Source organism: Platichthys flesus, chromosome 4 (assembly GCF_949316205.1).
Source record: "Platichthys flesus chromosome 4, fPlaFle2.1, whole genome shotgun sequence".
In the NCBI taxonomy this organism is placed as follows: Eukaryota; Metazoa; Chordata; class Actinopteri; order Pleuronectiformes; family Pleuronectidae; genus Platichthys; species Platichthys flesus.
The window spans coordinates 18,421,239-18,434,838 of NC_084948.1; the positions used below are offsets into that span (position 1 = coordinate 18,421,239).

Sequence of the window (13,600 nt, forward strand, 5' to 3'; positions counted from 1 at the left end):
CTGAATCTGACTTTAGGACTTTCGTTCTGAAGTCTAATGAAGCATGCCGCATAAGCCCCGAAATTGTATTTCCTCTCCACATCAATTTAAATCTGCATGAAAATATAAGATTTCATGTAAAAAAAACTATTCTTGAACTCGAAAAGCACGAAAAGTTAACAGTAAAAAAATGAACAAATCTTTGCATAGACATTTTAAATCACACTTAAGTTTTACTATAAACATGAATGCTCAAAATTTAATATGAACCAACATCGAACCCTCTTTGTTTCAGGATTTTACAGAACTCAACAACAAGAGACACTGTAACTGTTCCAGCACACACACCTGACAGTCCCCACCGGGTCTGTCCAGATGATTTGGCTTAGAGCGTGAAACATGTGAAAATCAGGCAATCAGTCAAGGGGGGAAATTAAAAGTTAAAGTCGCAAATTAGGTATTGCTAGACAGTTTTGACATCTGTATTATTAACATGACAAGCTGAAATTCTGTACAGTTTGAGGACATACAAAAAAAATGCTTCAGTGACTGACAAACAAATTAAGTCATTGACAATATTAATATTTATATTAATACCAACAAGGCTGTTATTTTTTGTGGTCAAGTTAAGACCAAAATTGAGGGTAGCAGTCACTGTCTTGTGGGTAGTGTCCTATAGGGTCGTCCATCTCATCTCCAGTCCCCTCCCATCTTCATAAACCATCGTGGCTCAGGACCTTTCCAGTTTTCCTCCAGCACTACTCACCGGTTTCCAGGCTTTGGAAACACGGTGCTCACATGGAATGAAAAGAAAAATTCACAAGGAATTGACACAAATAACAAAAGTTGCACTTGGCCTCTTTTTCCCCTGTATAAAAAAAGAAAGGTATAGCATAACTGTGACCCGTTCCCCTCCCAACCTCTACTCCAAGACACTGTTACCCTCTGAGAAATCAAACAAAATACAGTACAACACATTTTGTTTTACTTCACTTGAACCGCAAAACGAGAGGGCAGGGATGGAGCGGGAAACAGAAATAAGAATTTACCAAGTCTACACTGAATGATTCTCTGTGGATCCACACAGAAATCAGAGGGAACAGATGAACTGCATCTTTTTTTTGTAGCGGTGTCCATGACAGCTAAACGACCACTCCCTTTCCTGCCTTGTTTTCACAAGTCCTCTTCGCCCCGGCAGTGAGGGCGTGGTCTTGCTTAATCGTTCTTCTTCTCCCCCTCTGGTTTGTCTGTGAGGGCGGCCGCTGCGGGAGCATCGTCTTCTGCAGAATCGTCTTCTGCGGGATCATCCTCTTCTGCAGGATCGTCTACTGCGGGAGCATCCTCTGCTGTGGGATCATCTGCTGCAGGAGCATCATCTGCTGCAGGAGCACCTTCTACCGCAGGAGCATCATCTGCTGCAGGAGCACCTTCTACTGCGGGAGTACCGTCTACTGTCGCTGTCTTGCTTGGGTCGTGGTCTACTCCGCTGGTGCCAAACTCGTTGAACCTGTTGGGATCAACCCGATAGATCCAGCGCTGGTAAAGGTAGACGAAGAATACCACATCTGCACGAGAGGAAAGCGGTGTTAGTGAAATAATTAAATAACCATTTATGATCAATTCATTGTAAAAATCTGACTGCATACAAAGATGCACGTCATGCCAGCTCCACAAAGGTGAAACCAAATCATCTTGATCACTACATGGTGGCTGATGGCAGTATAAGTTATACCTTTAACCTCTTCATGTTATTAGAAGGGACATTGACCAAACTAAAACATCATAGAACATGAAGAACACATTTTTCATTTTTCTGTCATTTTATGTAGTTCTTTTCTTAGTGATTTATATTTAAATGTTCAAATTTCAGATATGATTTAAATTCCAAGATAATTACTGCACAGACTCCAAATTATGTGAAAGTGCAAGATGGTCGCAACTATTCATTATTTTTTTGCAACATTTTTGTACAAAAGGAGTCCATGGTAAAAATGTGTTCCCCAAACTTACATGTGAGCTTTCACATTATTAAACCAATAAGAAGTGCTGCCACTATTAATCTTCATTAAGCATATACACAAGATAATGACATACTAGTAAAAAGTGACAGACATTGCAGACTGATGACAACGGTTCTACATTACAAGTCAGTGATCTCAAGTCAAAACAGACAGACCATAAAGGAGAACCGTCCAAATCTTTAAGGATAAATTGTGAGCCTTCTTTTATTCATCTTTAAACTACAAACTGAAAATAGTTCCTGAACGTGGCCAAAGGAATTTCAATTGCTTGATTATTAAACCTAAATGTAAATAACCAACGTCTGGTTCAGAGACGACGTACCATCTCTGAGGCATCCTATCCTGTACATCATGGGCATTTTGATGACGAAGGCAAACAGGTCATCAATAAAGGTATTCAGAGCCTTGTAGGTGAGCATCCTCCATGGGAGGTGGGCCACAGACTTCATTTTGTAGTTGATGAATAGCTGCGGCGTCATTGTAATGAAACCTAAAAAAAAAACAGGGAAAGGAAGGAGGTGGTTTGGTCATTTGAAGACTTTTTACACCAGAGGCAGTCAATGAGACAGCAGGCAACATGGCTGAGAATCTAATAATAGACAGCACACTGGAAAAGGCTGTTGGGAATAGTACGTAACCATGATGCAAGTTTGAAAACAGAAGCTGTGTGTAAATTCAACACAATAATAATCAGCTGAACCTTACAAAACAAATTTACATAAAAATGTAAAAATCGAAACACAGAGCAGGTTTATTTTCTATATATAACAAGAAATATAAGAAATTAAATAATAATAAAAAAAAAACATTTGTTTAGTTAACTGTTCTTCATTGACTTCACTTAATGTAAATGTAATCTTGTGTTGCATTATGCATGTTATCTATCGATCTATAAGAAAACCTGGATTGCAAGTCTATCTATTATTCTGTCTATGTAAAATGCTTCTATCTTATATTGAATATATTATTAGTGGTGCATAAATTTGTCACTTACCAAAGGTTAACAAGAAGCCATACAGCATGCTGAGTACCCATGAGTACCAGCCTTTGTGCTCCACATACAATAAACTGTAGACAGCATAGCAGCCGAACAGAGGGTAGAGCAGCCATGACAGGTACTTGAAGGCCATCTGTTCATTGAACAAGAGAAAAGGAATCATCATTCAACTTTTTGCATAGAAAAAAATTGACAAATTTAATACTTGAGGTTTCTGGAATGAAAAATATTCTCTTCTAATCATATCCTGAAAACAGCAACTTCTGAATGTGTTGAGGATGAACTTACGTCGTCATAGATTTTGGTTGAAGACTTCACGTATGTTGACTTGTCATTGAATGCAATTCTTGGGATTAACCCAAAGATTTTGTTCTCTCTGTCCAGCTAAGCAAAGAAGAAAAGTGTGGTTACTTAAATGATGCTACAACAACGGGAAAAATAAATTTAATTTACAGATATATCAGGTTAGCATTTGGATTGAAAACAGGGAGCAAATGATAGTTGGATTAACATATAGCTTATTATCGATTCTTGTTTTTATTCAAACTTAACTTCATCTGAACAGGTACTCTAATTAGTACCTTCTTTGTTGATTTGGGAGATCCCCAGTGACACAAACCAACTTAAGGGTTTTTTATTAAAAAGGACAGAAGACAGGAGCTCAAGAGTTGTTCTGACTTACTTTGACATCCATGACCTTGGTGATTTTCCAGAAGTCAATGAGAAGACCGATGAAGACGCTAACCTGCACCACAAAGTTGGTTTCGTTGTCGAGTATGTACAGCAGCACTACCAGGGACTGAAACACTCCAAATATGATGGAGCGGACAGACAGACCTTCAAGAGACTGTCTACTGTTCCAGAACTGGATATCTGAGGAGGAGATGGTTGTAAGGTGACGTTAGGGGGGGTTGACAGACACTGTACAATCTTTTCTGAATACAGACTAGTTTGATGTGATCTTACCGTTCTTGAAGGCAAGAAACTCAAAGATGCTGTGCACAATGGAGACAACGATGGTGATTCCCAGCAGGTATGGGTTGGTTTCCAAAAGGGCCACCTACACAAAGAGTGTTTTTCATCCCAAGTTAGATTATCAGAAAGGTCACAGGCTTTACTGCAGCGATACCCATGTGAACTAGATACCTTAATAAGAGTCATTATTATTGCTTGTCTATTTGACTAAACCTAAACCTGTATCAAAGAACCAAGACATTTCTATGTCATTACATATTTTACAGTGTGTCTCTATTTTCTCTCTGTGACCCTGGACTTCATACCTTCACAGAGTCTTGGTCTTCATCAGACTGGTCATAAGTGTCCTCAGGCAGGAAGTTCCATGGCGAGCGAGCGTTCTGGGCAGCGTACAGCTGCCAGCGCCACAAGGACAGTGGGCAGTAGTTGAGACGCAGCGGCAGCTTTGTCAGGGTCTCGTTGATGGAGTAGTAATCTTTCTGCAGGTTCCAGTAGTCGTTGAAGTACACGATGGGGTAGTAGTCGCCACTGACTGCATCAAACTTCACATCTGGTGATAGACGGGGTAGAAAAGTGGAAATGTCAAAGACTGTTTAACACAGAGCTTCCAAGAAATCTATGTTCAATAAAGAAAAGTTAAATATATGTTGCAGTTGGTGCCTAAAAAAATTGCAAACATTTCCAGCATCTCGCAGTAATGACATAAAGGTCAGCTAGATGAACTTACGTTGGTCTAGAGGAGGTGGAACAGAGCCTTTGACCCAGGCTGTGTGGTCATCTACTATGTTGATGGTGAGGTTGGGATGCCAATGAGAAATAATCTCCACTGGACCGTGGCTCTCTGCTCGCTGTCAAACACATTTCAAGGATAATATACAATTGGTATTTCTGTAATATGTATTTGGCACTCAATGTCAAGTGATAACTTTTATTAAAAGATTAAAACTTTCACTCTTACAAACTTTCTTGTGCAGTCACTTTGACAGCAATAAGAGGTCACTTCAATTCAATGAGTGATTTATTGGCTGATTTATCAGTCTAGATCTACAGTGCACAAATAAAACAAAATATACCAACCTTGATGACTTCAGGATCTGCTTCTGTTTCTCCTGTTAGCAAATTCTTGGTCTTCATAAACTTCCTTCGTTTGAATTTATTCAGCACTGACAGAGAAAAAAGGAAAAGGTTAACCCTCTGTACTATTAATACAACTTTTATTTTAAAATGTACATGTGTGTTTTGCACACAAGTGCTCACTTCGTGTGGAATGAACTGTGGCCAGTCTGCGATACTGTGCCTTGCGTTTGGGGTCTGGATGGAATCCACTTTTAGTGAAGTAGACGTGCATGAAAAGGGAACCGTTTTTCTGAACTGCCTGCAAGCAAATTCCACACAAGTAAAAATATTAATTTCAAGTAAATGCACATAAAAGATCTAATAGATTTAAATCTAACGCCTGTTTCTTTTCACCATTTAACTACTGTCTGAACCCTCCCCCAACTCTCACATTGGACCTCCCCTCTATAAGTTATCCCCACCTCTGGGATGTCAATCTCCTCATAGCGTTCGTAGCAGCCGTCCCCTTCCTCTCCCATGTTCCAGTCTCCATAGACCAGGTCCCTGTGGAACCAGAACAGGGAATCTGTGTTGTTGAAGTCAGAGAACACCTCGTCCTGGGACACATAAACATACAGGTCCTGCAAACACAGAGAGAAAATGTGTTTATGACATTACAGAAGCAGTGAGACGGTTACTCTGACAGGGAAAGATACTATTTGTTTGGCGTGTTGGTATTTTAGGGGCTGGGATTTTGAGGGTTGTTAATATGAATAGCATAAATTAATATATATAATTATACCATGAGGGTGTCCTTGGGGAAGAGGTTCCTGCTGGGTACTCTGGGTGCCCCCCCAGCTGGCGTGCTGGGGTCAGGTGTGGACGGTCCTCGGCGAAACCAACTACTGATCGCCCATATTATGAAGATTCTGGAGAGACAAGAGGAAACACAACAAAAAAAAAAAAAAAAAGAGTATTGAGTAACACAGGAATTTAGGAGGTAAAAAATATCAAATAGAGCAAGAGGGAGGTGATGCGTAAGATTAAATATAAATTGTAAGTGCAACTTAAGGGCTAATCAGATTAAAATGTATACAGTCCAACTGCATTCCACTAAGACTTGCAGGGAAAGGTCTCTTGCATGATAAATCATGGGACACCAGAGACAATAGAAGTGAAATAACACAGTACATTGTGGCAGACACAAAACATATCACTGACGAATCATAAAATCTCCAGCTTCCATCTTACTTTTGTGGTTATCTTTACTTCCCTCTTTTGGAGAAGTAGACATCACACTGGCATTTGAATAATGCATATCAAAAGTAATGTCTGTGACCAGTTGGAGCTGCCATGATGACATTAGTTAATTTGCAGTTGGCAATATAACACTAGTGTTTGGCAAATCCTACAACTAATTATTGGGTTACGAGGCATTGTTAGCATAGACTAATGGTTGGATTTTTTGTTCTATTGGGTCTCAAATACACTGGGTAACCTTATTCGGTTGAGCTTCTTGTCTAGTGTTTGGGGATGCTTCCACTGGGCTGCATTACACTTTGCTGATAACACAAAGGGAAGGGGGAGGTATGGTGGACTTATTTTGCTCTGAGGGGACATTTAGTATTGGTGAATGTTGTATGTTTAACCTTTAATGCATCCATGATATCAGATTAAGATTTTCAGATTAAGACAAACTCACCTGAAGAGGACTCCTTTAATAACCTGCCAGGCATTTGGTGCCGGCTGCGGTGGTGGCTGCTGAGGGTCCTGTGCATCTGCAGCCGTCTGCACAGTCTGGTCATCTGTTGCTGCAACAGTTCCATTGCTGCTCACCTAAAACCATAAATACACATCAACACATGACCAATGACCTGATGAGCTCTGTGTTTAAGCAGTTTAAAGAGAAACTGTTTTTGGCGCCATTTCCTGAAGAGAGGCAACAATGGCAAGTAGCTTGGTTTTCAAAGCAGGAATTTAGCAGTTGAACATTTGCAAGAAAGGTTTAAAAATTAATGACAAATGATTTCAGTTTTAACACTTAATTAATTTATTAATTTAATTTAATTTATATTTTTGTAAATTTAAAAGGTAATATATGCAAGAATAAAAAAAAAAGTCACATGCATTAATCACTCTTTATTGCCAACCTGTGAATTTTTTTTGACCATGTCCCACTTTCTCAGTTGCCTATTGAAGCCTCTAGATTGATTCATATGTAGAAGGTCTCAAGTTTTCTGGAAAGACTGGGATTTTATGCTTTTTATGCTCCCTCCCATTTCTCGTGCACATCCAGTCACTGTTTTGGTCAATGTTTCCTCATGAGCAGCGGCATAGTGACTGTAGTTCACTGAGCAGCCACTTGTGTCAATAATAAAAAAGGGTTTTATGAAGGTTACATATAACTTTATACAAACATATACCATTGATATTTTTCTTATTATTTAGAATGCTGGTTTGACAAGGTAAGACATGAATATTACTCTCAGATGTGTTATTGACCAAATAATCAATCAATTAATCCAAAGATTCTCTCACTACAGCTTCTCAAATATTACTGCTTAATTATGTAATTGAAAATATAGTATATTTGGGTTTAAATGACATTACATTCAGCCATCTGAGGGATTTTTACAGGAGTTATATAGTATAACATATATATAATGTTAACAAATTCAATAAATTAATTGATGAAATGGAAGTACCTGTTCAAGTCCTCCAATTATTACAAATTACAGGACATACAAAAGAGACCATTCTGACAAGATTTATCAAACTGGGAAAACAGGTACTGACTTAATTCACTTAATTACCATAATGCTTATTTGTGATTGTATCAATAAAGCCTTAGGAGATTCAAAATATTTAAAGAAGTCTTACAGTCCCTGTTATATTTGCATAGTAAAGATCAATACAAATTTCTCTGTTCTTCTACAACGTAATTTCACCCTTGAAAGGTTCAGCGTGTGTCCATGCATCCCCCATCCCACCAGCAAGGCCAGACTCTATTCAAGTGACACAATAGACAAGCACATGCTAAGTCATGAGACTCGTTCACTATCTAAACATCTAATCTCCCCCGTTGTCACCATCACAAATGAGACGAGCCGCTGGCCTCTAGAAACAAACAATAGTTGAGGTTAAAAAATCCTTTTCTGTTTGACAAGTCATTCTTTAACAGGGTGCAAAGACAGCCTTGAATTGAGTAACAGAGAAAATGTGACTTCAAGGCTCAAAATGGGGCTTTTCATCCTTGCTGCCATGTACTGTGTTCAAATTGAAGCAGCTCTATCAGAGTCACGGATCTCTGACTCCTGAACCGATCAACATAATAACCATGACACAGCGAGATCACCAACACACCACATATGTTATCTCCTGCAGCAGTTTAGGATAATAATTTACAATTTACAGACTCCCCAAGGATTAACAATTAACCACCTATTCAGGTTTCCGAGTAAATACTTCTCACTGGATTGTCGGTGTATGTGTGTTAGGGAGGAGGAGGGTAACAAGTTCAGGGAAGACAATGGTTCACAGAGAAATGGAGACTGATGTAACGTCTATCATATCCCAGTGACAGTATCTCCTATGAGTAAAAATCTCTTAACGACACAAATGTCAATTTTGTAGACATGGATAACACTCAAACGACCAAGTGTGTTGTCCTGCCCTGTCCTAATAGAGACCAGCTGGGTAACAGAAAAGAAGAGCAAACACATTTGGTTTTATATGTAATTAGACCCTTGAGTGTTTTCCCCTAAATTAATACCACAGAAATGTCTCTCAGCTGATGATGCAGCAATGCCCTAGTTTCTGCCACTTGTGTATTTTCTTTACTTTTGAATATAAGAGCCAGGCATCACTTTCAAAAAGGAGACCAGTCCCCTGCAATGGATTAAAATAACTAAGTTGAACTGATCGTCTAAAAGGGTATTTAGACTCTTATAATAGTCTGAATAAAAAATAATTGGTTCCCTGAAGAATTAAAAGAGATGGGTAAACCGTTTCTTAACATTATTTTTATCCAGATTGATTCCAAGTAACTAGAAATACAATGAAAACAGGGTTAGGTGTTTTAACAGCCTTCTGGGCTTGAAGGGATTTATCACTGCCAACTTCAATTGATTAAATCAATGTTTAAAAAAAACGGACTGGTAGATATTGCAGTTAAATGTCACATTATTATTGCTTAAGAGTTTAAATACAGATTATTGCTCCTGGGTGGGGGTTGTGGTTTTAAACCAGTCTTTACTCTTTGCGGGGCAGAAAATGACAAGCACTTAAAACATTTGACAAATCAGTGGTAACTGAATTGTGTGTAACACCTCCTCACTGAGCGATCACAGGAACATATCAATATATATTTGACTTCTTTTAAATTGCTATTGATGAAAATTACATTGGGATAATTACGGTTGTATTTGCTGTTAATATGGTAGGCGTAAACTAGGGCTAAATACTGTAGATTTAAAATTGCAATACAAAGAAGCAAAAACTTGAGTTGTGTGTATATATATAGAACCCTACAAACAAATCTAAATTCAATTATTAGTGAACTGAAAATAGAATTGACCCCAAACGTCAGCTCTTTGCTACACACATTAACTCGTGTTTCGTCATGTCACTGTTCAGCATCACCACAGATGTCTGCTTGGCTAAAGCCTTAAGACCCAGAGCCGGAGGAACCCAGAGGAGATGATTCACTCTGACCTCTGTTAACTTGTGATAAGCATCAGTCACTGTGGGAAATAATTGCCAGGCTGCTCGCTCCCCCCATGTTGCTACACCTGTTAACAGGAAGAGCTGATGGATAAACCTGTATTTCACTGTGGGGGTTTACAAAATGGACATCGAGCCAAACGTATAATAAAGACATACGATGAGCAGCAGTAGCGGTGGGGGAGAAGTATGTGCGGGCTGCTGCTGGGGACTGGCCCGAGTTAATGAAGCCGAGCTGCGTCGCTCAGCTTCGGGCCTTGTGGAGGCTCTGACACCCCGCAGCAGTCAGCCGGCTCGCACCGACACCCCTGGACCCGGTTCCCCGTCCCGTCGCCTCTACCTCACCGTGTGAGCCCGTGTGAGACATCCCCGCCGACACCGCTCGGTTTCCGCACAGGGAACCCGCTAACGACCGAGCTTCCTCGGCTCGTCGTTTTATAAACCAAGCGGCACTGACAACGTCACCCCGGCTCGCTCGTGCAATGTTCGGTAACGCGTTCAAACATAACCCGGTGCCGGACTCCCCGCTCGCACAAACCGACCGGCCTCCTCCTTCTCCTCCCCCCGGGACGTGGACGGTGAATGTGGTGAAAGGGCTGTCATTCATTTTACCTCGCCGTTGCTCGCGGTGTCTTTCGCCGCGTCGCCTTCCTGCGTCGCCATCTTTCCCCCTTGTCTCTCTCTCGCGCACACGCCACACCACACTGCTGCCTGGGAAACCGCGCGGAGTATCGCGAGAGGTCGGTGTTCACGTCATCAGGGTGACGTCTATCATTTGTAGAGCAAAATTAGAAGCGTACGAGCATGTGTCCTCTCTGCAGCTGCCAGTGTCACAGTGACCCAGCTCAGTCCTCACTGGGAAAAGTGCGTTTATCTGATAGAAATGATGCAAAATCTAGACGATGGAGCTTTATTTCAGAGCCATATGCTTTCTGCTCCTCCAGCAACATTTTAAGATTAAGATCCATTTTATTCATCCCAAACACATGCACAGACACAGTCATGCAAGGTAGGGAAATTTAATCTCTGCTTTTGACCCATCTGGTGCAGGACACACAGAGCAGTGAGCGACCATGTACGGCGCTCGGGGAGCAGATGTTGGGGGAGTAAGGTGCCTTGCTCAGAGGCACTAGACAGGGAAGGGAGACTCTTGGATTTTTGGACAAATCAATCCATGTTCGTCTTTTGTTGTCACTCCGTGGAATCGAACCAGAGACGAACCAGAGACGTTCTCTGCCCATAGTCCAAGTTTCTGCCACTAGACCACCGCCTCAAAGGAAGAAACGTGGCAGAAACCTGGTAAGTCGCTTTTGATAAAAGCTTCAGCTAAATGAAATGTAATGATTGCAACATGGCAGGAAGAAAAGGTTTGCTCCTCACAAATAGCGTCAGAGAAGTGTGTTTGCCATCACTTAAGCTGATTCATAGATTGTATCCATTGAAGTTCAGAAGTGACATTGATGGTCGTGCAAGTTTACGCTCAAACGGTGGAAAAATGTTCATGATTTCACAACAGACAACCTTTTCTCTGACTGTGTGTTTTACTGTTGAAATGTATCTATGGTATTTTGTTGTTATTTTCATTCAATTTTTCATTATTTATTAGGTACTGAGCAACGAACAGTGGGAGGCCCTATTGAAATTCTCAGGATTATTATGAAAAAAAAAGAATTCCGGTAAATTAATTGGCTTTTTGAGGCCTTTAACATCCTAAAACCAGATGAAAATGTACGTATTCCGGAGTAATATTAAATGGGCGTGGCAAAATGGCTCGAAAGCGCCCTCTGGAATGCAGCCCCTTTCACATATCAAATTTTATTTGTATAGCCCATATTCACAAATCACAATTTGTCTCATAGGGCTTTAACATGGTGAGACATCCTTTGTCCTTAACCCTCAGCAAGAGTAAGGAAAAACTACTAAAAACCCTTTTAACAGGGTAAAAATACGTAGAAACCTCAGAGAGAGACACATTTGAGGGATCCCTCTTCCGGGATGGACAGAAGTGCAATAGATGCCAAGTGTAGGAAAACATCATCAAGATTAAAGTTTTTAGCAGCATTGATGAGGGTAAACATTTTGAAGGATAACTTCAATACTATATATCAATCAGTCCTGCTGCCATCATAGTCTATGGTCAGCAGCCAGCAAGATCATGATCCTTCATCAAGATCGGATCCACTATAGTCCACAGTAATTGTCCATTGCCGCCAGTTAAGATCCATGATCAGCTGCCACCTCAGTCTTGGTCCACCACCATTATCGCACTCCAACACTACAAAGGATCCGTCATTCCCACTAGGATCAGCCGCAGTAGGCTCCATCTCCACTAACGCGGGCACTACCGATCGATTGGTCCCATCCCCGAGCTTCTACGACCTTCGGAAGGGAAAAACCAAGTTTGTGAAAGGTTAGGGTTGAAATAGGGTTAGTGTCGTAATACTCTGTGGGGATATTCTTCCTTTTAGTCGTAGCTTAAGGTCATGGTAACCTAAAAACAAAGGATGTGTCAGATACTTTGCTTAAATTGTACAACTCAAAAGAATAAAACACCTTAACATGGAATCAGTCTGCATCTCATCTGTTTTACATCACAGTCGAATCTTAAATGTAACCTGTGGCTGCCTTTGAATTTGCAGCTTTATAAAGACATTCATAACTTGCGGCTATTGGATATTTTTCAAATATCCTTTAGAGATATTTCACCTCAATCTTGGTCATGGTGAACTCCACTGTCTGCAAGTCAAGGTTGAGAGATTTTACTACAGAAACTTCGAGAAAATAGTCAACTCAATTGTCATTATAACATTCATAACTTGTTCAGTATCATATTTGCAATGGTGGAACACTGATTGAGGGACAAGCTGAAGTACCCCTCTACCAGGATGGACAGAGGTGCAACAGATGCATAATTATTTTTAAAAAATAAAAGATGAGTGTTAATGGTTCATGTTACAATACAAACGCACACAAACACAATCAACTCATCAGCTACTGTAGTGGCAAATGATTTTGATTAAGAATTACCATTTGGCACATTGTAAACCAGCACCTTAAAGAGGAACAGAGCCTTTGTTTACATTTGTGTATATGAGGTATCAGCATATCATAGAATATAAACAATAGGTTCTGGCTGTCAGCCAAATATACAACTACTGATTGAAGTCCATCTGGTTACTTTGTTAAAGCTTGCTTCATTTGAAACTGTGTTTGATGTCTGTAATATTTAGGGCCCGAGCACCGTACAGTAGGAGACAGTGAATCTGAATCAGAAAGGATTTATTACCAAGTAGGTTTACACCTAACTGGAATTTTCTTTGGTAAAAAAGGTGCATATATTGAACATAAAACATAAAAACACAATAAGTACTTCACATAAGAAAGAAATAGCTATATATAAAACAAAATAAAATATATACAAAATATAAAAAGTAAAATGCAAAACAGGAGAGAATGTGGATGTGCAATATTCAATATACTGTTGTGTGTGTTAATGTAACACAGAATTGAGGCGTGGGGGCGGGATAAGAGTCCAAGTCAGATGGGGGTCCTGGGCCTTGTTGATAAGGTCAGCTGCAGCCGGGAAGAAACTGGTCTTGTGGTGGGAGGTTTTGGTCCTGATAGCCCGCAGCCTCCTGCTGGAGGGAAGAACCTCAAAGAGTTTGTGACCCGGGTGGGAAGGATCGGCCACAATCTTGCCTGCAAGCCTCAGGGTCCTAGAGGCAAACAGGTCCTGTAGAGATGGCAGATTGCAGCCGATCGCCTTCTCAGCAGAACGGATGATACGCTGCAGCCTCCTTTTGTCGTTTGCGGTGGCAGCAGCGAACCAGATGGTGATGGAGGAGGTGAG

At 40.5% G+C, this 13,600-nt stretch overlaps 1 protein-coding gene across 2 annotated transcripts; it reads right to left on the reverse strand.

Annotated features, from left to right (window-relative positions):
* Nucleotides 1-188: 188 nt before the first annotated feature.
* Nucleotides 189-10,480, reverse strand: clptm1 (CLPTM1 regulator of GABA type A receptor forward trafficking). Of its 2 annotated transcripts, XM_062386110.1 has the most exons (15): nucleotides 10,363-10,480; nucleotides 6,731-6,864; nucleotides 5,831-5,957; nucleotides 5,511-5,669; nucleotides 5,230-5,347; nucleotides 5,050-5,135; nucleotides 4,700-4,820; nucleotides 4,278-4,522; nucleotides 3,964-4,057; nucleotides 3,680-3,870; nucleotides 3,286-3,381; nucleotides 2,995-3,130; nucleotides 2,323-2,490; nucleotides 1,407-1,544; nucleotides 189-1,370 (listed from the first exon to the last, which is right to left on the reverse strand). In XM_062386110.1, exons 1-15 carry the CDS (start codon nucleotides 10,411-10,413, stop codon nucleotides 1,195-1,197), a joined length of 2,040 nt encoding a protein of 679 aa, XP_062242094.1. In that variant the 5' UTR covers nucleotides 10,414-10,480; the 3' UTR covers nucleotides 189-1,194. The 2 variants fall into 2 exon arrangements, with proteins under 2 accessions (XP_062242094.1, XP_062242093.1); XM_062386109.1 differs by having other exon boundaries at nucleotides 189-1,544.
* Between the last annotated feature and the right edge of the window lie 3,120 nt (nucleotides 10,481-13,600).

Coding starts and splice junctions, on each gene's coding strand:
- clptm1 (XM_062386109.1), bottom strand. CDS start 10,413: ATGGCGACGCAGGAAGGCGACGCGGCGAAAGACACCGCGAGCAACGGC. Junction 5,670..5,830: donor TCCCCAAGGACACCCTCATG/GTATAATTATAT, acceptor CTGTGTTTGCAG/GACCTGTATGTTTATGTGTC. Junction 4,523..4,699: donor TCCACCTCCTCTAGACCAAC/GTAAGTTCATCT, acceptor GTCTATCACCAG/ATGTGAAGTTTGATGCAGTC.